General features: G+C 34.8%; 1 protein-coding gene and 1 long non-coding RNA gene across 2 annotated transcripts in view; one reads left to right on the top strand and one right to left on the bottom strand.

Moving 5' to 3' along the window:
• Positions 1,402 to 9,820, bottom strand: SPON2 (spondin 2). The gene is made up of 6 exons (XM_021394106.1): positions 9,207 to 9,820; positions 8,187 to 8,412; positions 7,596 to 7,819; positions 7,128 to 7,319; positions 5,853 to 6,027; positions 1,402 to 3,735 (listed from the first exon to the last, which is right to left on the bottom strand). Exons 1-6 carry the CDS (start codon positions 9,372 to 9,374, stop codon positions 3,557 to 3,559), a joined length of 1,164 nt encoding a protein of 387 aa, XP_021249781.1. The 5' UTR covers positions 9,375 to 9,820; the 3' UTR covers positions 1,402 to 3,556.
• LOC110397610 overlaps positions 3,625 to 10,527 on the top strand; it is a 39,260-nt gene continuing 32,357 nt past the window's right edge. Inside the window, exon 1 of the long non-coding RNA XR_002437887.1 lies at positions 3,625 to 3,757. This is a non-coding gene — a long non-coding RNA (uncharacterized LOC110397610). The remainder of the gene's footprint in view (positions 3,758 to 10,527) is intronic.

The following is a 10,527-nucleotide window of genomic DNA, read 5'->3' as shown; positions in this document are numbered from 1 at the left end:
ACTTCTGGCTAGCATATGCTATCATAGTAGGGCTGCAGGATTTCAATCAAACAAGGATAAATCAGTCTCCAGGTGCTGTGCAGTATATGGGAGCTTTTTATCTCAGGCATTTAGAGTACAGGTAAATTATCATGGAAAAAATTTCTTTCACATATCATATGTTATTAAAGAGGATTCCGCTGATTTCAAGAGTTATATATATTTTTTTTTCTGAGCACATTAGATATTGTCATGGAATAGGCTGAGTTATTTTATTATGTTGGATCAGGACTGTTATTCCCATAGTACTTCAATTAATTACCTGGTACTGGCAGTATCCTGAAGCAAATTTTCTTCAATATCAGCAAAAGTTCTCAGATCTTTTGCTCACACTCATTATGTTATGCTGGGGACAGTCCCCACTGATGAGAAAGGCCGGTATACACTTTCCCTCCTATTCTAGAAGTTAGGAACACTCTAGCATCTGTGATCATGCTTAGCTACTGCAGTATGGCTAGAACACTGGAGCTGTTTTGCAGTGATTCCAAGATAGTCCATCCCCATAATGGTCTTTAACTGAGGACATACATGCACACCCCAAGCAGCCATCCCAGTTCTTTTGGACTATCCCGTAGAACTAAATGTCTTCCCTCTTGTATAGTCACCTAAGGCTTACACAGCCAGCATTTCCACTATAGTACATGGGAGATCTTTTCCGTTCACCAATCACATCAGTCCCTCTTCTATCCTCACTCATCTACAAATGTACTTTTTTCTAGTCAGTAACCACCAAAGCTCTGGATGTCCACATAAAGCAACATCCCACAAAAAAAAAAAAAAAAAAAAAAAAAAAAGGCATGAATGTAGACAGCTTCAGATGGCATTGCTGCTTATCAGGAAACAGAAAGAGATTCCATATGTTCACAACCAAATGTCCTTGAATTCCTTAGGGTACTGGACACGTTGTACTCACTCACGAGGTATCCTACTGCACTATGGGTACTGAATTTGGTGTTCATGTGTTTTGTAGGACCACAGTTTAAGTCAGTAGTGACTTTTTTGCTGCTGCACTTACCTTTAACCATGTCTTCTGTTGCTGCAAGAACGTCTGCTCGGAGAGCAAACTTGATTTTTCCTACATAACGTTCTTGCTTAAAATAAAAAGTATTTTGAAATCCATTCTAAGTTTATTCTCAAAGTGTTTTCTGAAATTAGTTTAACCCAGAAATTAATTTACCTATTTCCTTCCCTAAATCTTATGTATTCAGGACCATATTATCTTGGCTGCCAGCCATCAGTAACTCTGTACATAAGGGAAAAGCAAGGAAGGGCTTCTCTGTGTTTCTTTGCTGAACCAGAACTGTTAAGATTAATCAAAAGCTGTGCTCAAAGTAAAAGTAACAAACCAATCCCACACAGGAATCACATACCTCACTAATCAGTTTATTAAAAATATGTTATGAGAAATGTGTTCTATCATCAGAATATGCTTCAGTAGAACTCACTGTATCCAATCTTGTCAAGAAATATCTCTATCCCTGGTATTGCTAACACGAGTTCACTGAAATATGTTGTCTTTTTCATATTCACTTTTCTATTTTGTCTTCTCCCCAGAAAACTTTTGACATCAAGAGTTTGGGACTGCTCCAGTATTGCATCATATCCTACAGGGCTGAGATCCTCCATTCATGTAGACAACTACAGATGCAGATATTATCTGCTGGACTTATGTATTTTTTTCTGGACACGCGAAGAAACAAATCTTCAGTGTTTAGAGAACTTCTAGAAAGATTCCACTAAGAATACACTTCAGCAAAATGTTGTGGGAGTTTAGTCTACAAGCAGTTGATGAGTCAGTTTGAATTTAGTTTCTGTCCTCAGAGATTATTTAAGTATGTGCTTATGCATTCTTAGATGGAGATAACTCTTTAACTATGCATTAAATAAGTTTAACAGAAAACATTAAATAATGAAAAATATATATATAAAGAAGACAGAAAATAACTGGAAAAGAAGGAAAAATTAACTAGACAAAATATGGAAATTATATTTTGTTAACACTCTTTCTATTAGAGAATGGACACAGGAGAACATGAAGAAAAATAGGTATAATAAAAAAATAGTGACATAATTTTGACAAACATGCACTTGGGAATCTGAAAAATGCAAGATGTAGAAATTCCTGTATTTAGGTCTACAACTGTGCATTCATCAGCATTGCAGGGCCAACTTAGATTAGTCTGATAAAGTTTCAAATTTCTTTGGGTCTTTGCAAGATTTATCTCCTGTAAAAAAAATACAGAGAACCTTTTACATGTTTCTACTCCACAGAGAACACAGGGTGTTCTTGTAGTTGAAATATTCCATAATGAACCTCTGCAACCCACTGTCTCCTGTTCAATACTTTAGCTGTGTGTTTGTAGAACTGCAATGTGCTGTAAACGTTTTGTGACTTGACTGCAAATATCTTGTATTGAACAGTCTAATTTCAAAATTCTTTTCTTAGTTGGTTGCCACAACTCTTTACGAGACTCAGGTTATATTAATTTTATAATAAATTTATTTGAGCATTAAAGTTTGCCATCTGGAGCAGTTTCTGACATACCACATTTTGTTAGATGTTTGTATACCTCCATCTTAGATAATATTAAAACCTCATCAAGTTTTCTCTTTGCAAAGTTTAGGATGACACAAATAGCAACAAACAAAGTTAAAGAAACATGGACACACTTACTGCATACATAGAGAGAATTATATAATTTATGTTACAGTCAACAGTGTTAATGTCTTAACAATTATTTTTCAGACGGTTGCCTCACTGGGGCACCACCAACCATCAGTCAGGTCTTAAATCTCAGTTAACCTTTTAAAGTTACGTTTGGAGCTTTTCTACTACTATCCAAACTGCTGTTTTTTTCTAGTAATTTTGTTGGCTAAGTGTTCTCATGGTAGATGTCCTTCTCACTTTTGAGGAAAAAAAAAAGGCATTTTCATGTTTCCATATGTCTCAAGACAAGTTTACTCAGTCATATTCTTGTCTTAACCATTCTGCAAACATCTGGTCACACTGATCTATAGAAGTAGTTTTCTGAAGAAAGGCAAGTAAAACATGTTTAGAAAGACAACAAAATAGCCAATAAATTATAATATATATAATTTAGAGAAAAATTAATTTCTAGGTATAAATAGTTGTAAATCAACAAATTACAGTATTTAAGAATGTTACTAGTTAAGATTTTTTGATTGAATGGTTTTTACATGTGTGAATCATAATCTTTCCAAATGTCTTCTTTTCTGCCACTAGAGGGTACTCCAAGAACTTAGAGTATATTTGTAATAAAGATTTATTTGGATTTTCTGGTCTGTGAATGATGAAGTACTGTTGTCATACTAAACCTTAAGAATGAAACACCCCAAAGTCTTGATATTAAACAGCAACTTTCAAAACCAGTCTAATATATCTCTTCAGCAAAATAGTGTGGCATACCTGAATAAGAAACATTGAATGACATGTAGTTTAGATTTAGTTACACTTATCTTACTTTTAAGTTATCTAAATTATTATATTTTCTTTATTTCAGACACAATTATCTGGTTCACATCCTGCTTCTTCTTCCAGACTTGGACAAGGCGTTCCGTCATTTGCAGGGTGAAGAAGTACAAAACGAGTTCTGATCTTGGTCCCTGTTTTTCTGCAAGGACCTCTGCAGAGACCCCAGGAAGACCATTGTGAAACTTCACAGTCCAGTGGTGTTTCTGCAAAATACACGATAAAAAGGTAACTGCAAAATTTTCTGCTGAAGGCAAATACATAGTTGGCAAAGCATTAAGGAACGATGATCAAGTAGCATCCCTTCTTATACATGCGATATTAATGAAATCCATATGCTGTCGTATAAATAAAAACGGCTGTTTTCAGCTCCTAAACTCAGGGACATTGCTATTATTATTATTGCACTTGAGAGACTGTCAGAGGTACTACATCAATAGTGTAGCAGATTTTTTATTGAATTGAAAATGTAGCATTTCCATCCCAAAAGACTTTGTTTTAAGTGATTACATTCAAAAATACTGCATTCAAAAACACGTAGTGTCAATTTTATAACTCATTTTTCATTGCCTTGCTTAGAAAAAAAAACACATGGATTAAAGCTTTTATCTGGTTTATTTATGTACATTTCTATTTCTTTGGAGGTTAATATTGTTCCTGTACTTGGGTCAGATTCCATTTAACTCTTGTTCATTTAACTCTTGCTTCAGAAGCAAAGAAAGTCCCATTTTTTAAATCAGCAAATCTTTTTTGGTATGTATACTAGAGTTCCCTTTGCCAATAAAGTTATTCAGTAACAAGAAACTTTGTAACATTAAAAGTGTTTTCAATGTTGTTTTAGTTTACTACAACTAAAGAAATCAGAAACTCAAAAATACTGTTTGTAATGTGTACTTCCTCTGAAAATATCTGTTATAAAAAGAAAAGCTGCATATTCCTTAAGAGGTTAAATAAAAACACTGTTGGACAGGAAATTGCATCAAATCTTTGCATTAAAGCATTTGAGCATAAAATAGCTGTGCACAAGACCAGCTTTAAATGCTGTACTGAATATGTGACCTCTGGTATAAATTTCTGGTTTTACAATGGAACTCACTACTTCTATTGCAATAATTGATTCTCATGCTTCTAGCAGGAATGAGCAACACAGTTTGATCTCTGATAATTAAATCTGACCTTTCTCTTCCGGAATATATTTTTTAATAGACTGATTTACTGGTTAATATGCTGTAAAGTGGAGATATGCGATTTAAAATGATTTCTGAAATACTGTACTTTACATGAGTTGTTTAAAATTTGTATGGTAAAGAGGGCCAAATGTTCCTTTCATATGTTGTGGGAAAGACATGCGACTGAAAACAAGATTCATAGCACTCACTTCAAATATGTCTTGTTTACTAATCGAAGAACATTTAAGCAAAACTCATAAACAAATGCAGTTACGCAAGTATGAATTGTGCATTGTTAACTGTGTGGAAAATGAACTTTGTTTTAGCGATCATGAGATGTGTTTAGGACAAAGCTAGAGGCATTAATCTTCAGACTTATTCTGGAGAAGCTCTTCTTGGAACACGATTTAAACAAGGAATACGTTGGAGATTTAGCCTATTGCTGTCCCTCAAATAGCATTTGGGTTGTCCATCTTATTCATAACCATTCCTCTTACACTTTATAAGAAGTTACTAGAAGAGTATAAAGGGAATACCTGCATAGACACCAGCTACTATCTTGCTCATGGAGCAAATTTATTTTTTTTTAACCCTCCAGACTGTTTTGAGTCAGATGTTCCAATGCGACTCTACCTAAACAAGGTTATTTGCTAGTTTTTAAGGGAAGAAAAAAAAGAGAGAATGACATTTTTATTTTTGAAATGTCTGTTACTATCACAAGCGTGTCCAAGAATGCATATAGTATGTACTACTACTTTTGTTGCATCATCACGTAAGAAATTAAGCAGGACTATTTACTTACAAGTTGCAAAGAATCTGTGGAATTTTGATTCTGATCAATGGTGTTTATTTCTCATAAAATTCACTGATCTGTGGTGATACTAAGGCTTGAGCAAGCCTCTCTGTGGATATAACCCAAGCCTTTGAACCATAGCTCAGATATGAAATCCATGCCTTATTTTTTTCAGAGATTCCCTGTTATGTCAACCGGTTTGTTTTATTTCCCATGTGAGAGTCTGGAAACTATTGCAGTGCAGATAGGATAATATTCTACCTAACCACCTATTTCATCTACATCACCTACCAGAGTTCCACATATTTTTTGAATGAACAGAAATAACAGAATTGAGAATATTAAAGTGTCAATCACTTACCTGAGAAAGTGTCAAGTACTTCATTGCTTTTAGCTGGCTGGTTAAGATGAGGTATAGGAAAACCCAGCTGGTTTTTCTTTAACTTCACCATTGTTACTTGAGCAATAGGTGGCAAAATTTTGAGTTTGGGATAATAAAATGAGTTTGCTGGGTGGCTTGGAGAGGAACAAGTGATCTGTGAAATAAAAAGGGAACCTTGAAGAAACTCATCATTCTAGTAACAAATAACTGGAAAATCAGGTTTATGCATCATGCTGATTCTTTCTGGCAACTAAGAAAAAAAGGATTCTGTAAACTCCAGCTCACAAAACTACTTCCAATAATCCCAGATATTTTGCGCAAAATACTTTTGAATTGGGCACAACGAATTGTGCCAGCCTTTGGATGGAGGATTGGGGTGGGAGTACTGAAAACAGAGTAATATTTGGAAAGGTTTGTTGAGAAACCGTGGATGTTATTACAAGATAGAATACGAGAGTATTAAATAATAGTATTAGGTATGCTGTAGCAGATGTCATATGTGTATAAGAGGCCAAATGGATTGTTTTCCAGCTTCGCTGCTATTTTTCTCACTGCTCATTAGCACAGCATTTGGCTCTAAAAGAACTGACCTTAAGGAAAGGAGGGACTGAATGCTTCTACTACTCAAAACTTTTGATTTAAGATGCTCTGTTTCCCACCACCCACAAATGACAAAAGCAAAGAGTGAGCAAAAAAGATCGAAAGTAGAGTCACTGCAGTAGGAACAAAGATGTGTTCTGCTTTCCATTAGCTCCTTTCCCTCAAATGTAACAGATTCAGGTTTCAGCAACGCTTTCGAGTGAAAACTCCTCCCCACATCAGTATGTACAATTTCCTACTTACACTTTTCCAGTTTGGATACAAATCTAGTCATACCAAAATTTTGGGAAATATTTTCACTTCCCTAGTTTCAGAGTTGCTAAAAACCATCTTGGAATAATCATATTCCATGGCGCTGGAACGAGATGACCTTTATGGTCCCTTACAACATAAGCCATTCTATGATACCTACATAAATATCTTGAAATGTAAGCCAGTTTCTCATAATGCATCTACATTTACCCAATAAATTAGAATGATATAGGAAATGAACAAAAGCTATTAATAAATCCAGGTAGAGTAAGCATTAGTACTGTCAAATACTGAAATCAACTTCATGAGAGAATCTCTTGTGTAGTTGCAGGATAGTTAGCTTTGAAGTGGAGGACACAAAATATAGAGATATGGAGTGCTAATTTATTTATGTACACCTACCTCTGTAACTGTGTCTTGTGGAATAGTGGCAAAGTTTGGGGAGGAAAATGTGAAGCCACTGTCAGTTCCAGCATCATAGGGATATAGATCTACTGATATTTCTTCCATCCAGTGGTCTCCCTCACAGAGATTTAGGCTGTCAATACCCACAAACCAGTCGGGACTTGGCACAATTCGTACAACAAAGGAAACCTAATGAAATAAAACAAACCAGCATGATTGCATCACCTATTTTGAAATGCTCCAGTACTAGTCATTGTAACTGTAACTTAACTCCTGAAAGAAATGGGCTTCATCTGCTTCTGCTTTATAGAACCTCTTCAGTGCTTCCTGAAGTTTGACATGCTTTTTTTTAAAGTAACATTTTTCATTATCATATTTCTACCAGTGAGAACTCAAATATTTAATTTTGTGTGCTTGTAACATGAAAAAGGAAAACTTTAAAGATTAATATGTATGTTTACTTACTAAGGGATGTCTTGAATGCACTTGTAATTCAGTGGAGGTTTGTCCTGTACCACTGGAAATGGCAGGAGCAGAGAAGATTCCATGCACACTCTGAATTTTCTCTCCAGCTTCTTCTATTTCTTTCATTAATACCCACGCCTCACCCTTTTCAGCAAAATCACGTACACCATTGCTGGCATATTCATTTTTTTTCCACATGCTGTAGTCAGAACTATGAGTAACACCTATTTGAGTGAATACATTGCATGACAGAAAAGTCTGGTTTAGATTGTCCATATTTCTTCAGATGCTCTCTTATTTCTAACGTTAAAATCTTTGTGTATAAGCATGAGTGAACACTAAAACATTTGACTTATCACTGTTTATTTCAGCTGTATCCAATTGAAAACAGAAGTCAATTGAAAACAGTTGTAGATTTTTGAAAGCAATGTGAATATTTCAATTTCTGCATTTTATTCTTAATAACTTTGGCTATTTTCCTTCTTTTTACATTAGTTCTATTAAAATTTACTATTGAGAAAAAAAAAAACAACCAACATCACAGTGATCAAGAGATTTATCGTGTCTTAAAACTGTGCATTTTTCACTTACCTAGCATTGATGACCACTGTGCTGGGGGCCTATAAAGTGGATACTGCTTGGGGAAAGCAGTCTGACTCCATTTCCCTGTGAAGATTATACTGTACTTTGCAAGTTCCTCTGCTGTGCAAATAGAGTCATCACCCAGAGGCAAGCTGCTGGCATAGCCTAGAATTGTTACAAGCAATGTCCAGATAACTTTGCAGGAGCAGTAGACAAACATCAGGTTTTCCATTCCCTTCCACAGGCAGAGAAAAAAAAAAAAACGCAGACACATTAGTCACTCTAATCTCAGAAAGGAACAAGAGTTACTTAATAAAATGTAACAAAGCATAAGTTTTAACAAAAAGAAAATTCATATCCCCAGTACCAAAATTGTTATGCTTCTAGAAACATTATAATATTTCCAGATTCGATATTTCCAGGCTATATACTACAAATCTGTAACTGTACCTAGGACAAGTGTTTCTAATGAAAATAAAAATATCCTAACCTTGTTCATAGCACTACCTCTGAGAAAAATCTGTTTCTGATTTTCTTTCAAAATCTTATTAGAGTCACATCTTGAATTAATTAGAGTAGCAACTGTTTCTGTGGAAAACATTAGTGGTATATTTATTCTTCTAAAGATTAAATTGCAGGTTACTTTGCCAAAAGACATGATTTATTTTCAATTTGTGTCCAACAAAGAATATTTTATGGCATAACATTTAATATCAAATACATTTAAAATATATATAAAGTACTTTGCTGACATAACTGGTGCATTAAAAAACACATTGAGATTGCTTCAGATTGTTAAAGCTACAGAGTTGTTACAAAACATTTTTTTAAAGTTGATGTAAAAGGCTGTGCAAATTTTGTTTTTAAATTAATATGATAATTGCATCAGACTGTTGAACTCCAGCAATTGTTTAAACTAACAGCCTTAAAACCTTACATTTAAATGCTTTTCTCTTTTGAGAAAACTATACAAATATAACTAAAACGCTAGTAATATATTAATTGGTAAAAAGAGCTGTGAATACTCACTAAATATTTCCTCTGGAGCACTGGTAAGGGGAGAGCACCTGCTTTTGCTGGCAGCTGAGTTGGTCTGCAAGAGAAGACAGTAGGAGTCTTGCTATTTATGCCTGAAGAGGTTCCCTTTGGTCCAACAATTATTGTAATCTTTAGACTTTCCAGGTTTGCAGAAAACATGTCATCTTCTTGCTTGCAATCGTTTTGGACGAGTTGTCAGAGGTTTCCTCTATGTCAACTGGTTCAGGTTCCTATCAGAAGACTGTGATGCCGAATAGACGAAATGCTTTTAAAAAATACCTTGGATTCTTACAGTTAGGATTTTCTGGTGACTTTACAGTTCTCTGTTCTTATTAATGCCTCTAAGCTATATAAATGAACTGATTCCAACACTGGAATAGCTCTAGCAAATACAGTTTAAATGAGAAGCATGTTTTCTTGCAAGTTTTATTGTCTGACAGATGCTCCTTCCAAACATTTACAGAGAGCTTGCTCACTCTCACACACCATATGTATGTGTTCAAATAAAAAGGGTGAGGCAGCTAAAAAAGTCAAGAGGAAAAAAAGTTGCATTTCATAATTGCACATACTCACACAGACTGTCTCCTGCAAATATGAATTAATTTAAAGTAGTACAGTGTATATTTTTGTGTTCTACAGTACCATATCCTGGATGATGAAAGGGCTCTGTAACACTGTGGTTTCTTTGGAAAGAGTGGTTTTGGGAAGCTCTGAGATTTTTCTTAGCTGTCTTCAGAGTAAAAAATCCCCAAATAAAAATCTCATTATTACAGTTAAATCATACATCCTCTGCAACACTACCTACATATGTAATACTTACACATACTCACTACAATTATTTGGATTGTCTATGAAAAATTATGCTTCCTGCAGTGACCTAATTAAGAAATAATCTTAAATATTTATTTAAAATCATTTTCCTTAGCACCTTTTTAAAATACCCATAGGAAAAATAAGGGCTTTGTGCCATGCCTACATGGTTAACAAATGCTACTGTTGCTGATCAGCAAAGGAAATTAAGTTCAAAAGTTTACAGTGAACCATGAGGAAAGTCTTGCATAGAGCCTTCCTTTGAAATCGTCAGGAATGTCGCTTAAGTACTTTCACAGATATCTAATAAGATGGTACAGCATAGGGAAAAGGAAAAAAAAAACACTATAATAAAAAGCCCTGTTATTTTTCAGATGGAAATCCAAGGCCATCGTAGGATTATAGTTCAAGTCACACACACTATCGTCCACCAGGAGGGGATTACCAACTAAGCAGTTTGAGTTTTCTGGTACTTTAAATGCTTACTTCTCCTTCCCTTCTG

This window comes from Numida meleagris, chromosome 4 (assembly GCF_002078875.1).
Source record: "Numida meleagris isolate 19003 breed g44 Domestic line chromosome 4, NumMel1.0, whole genome shotgun sequence".
NCBI classification, from domain to species: Eukaryota; Metazoa; Chordata; class Aves; order Galliformes; family Numididae; genus Numida; species Numida meleagris.
This window is presented reverse-complemented; position numbering and strand designations above follow the sequence as displayed.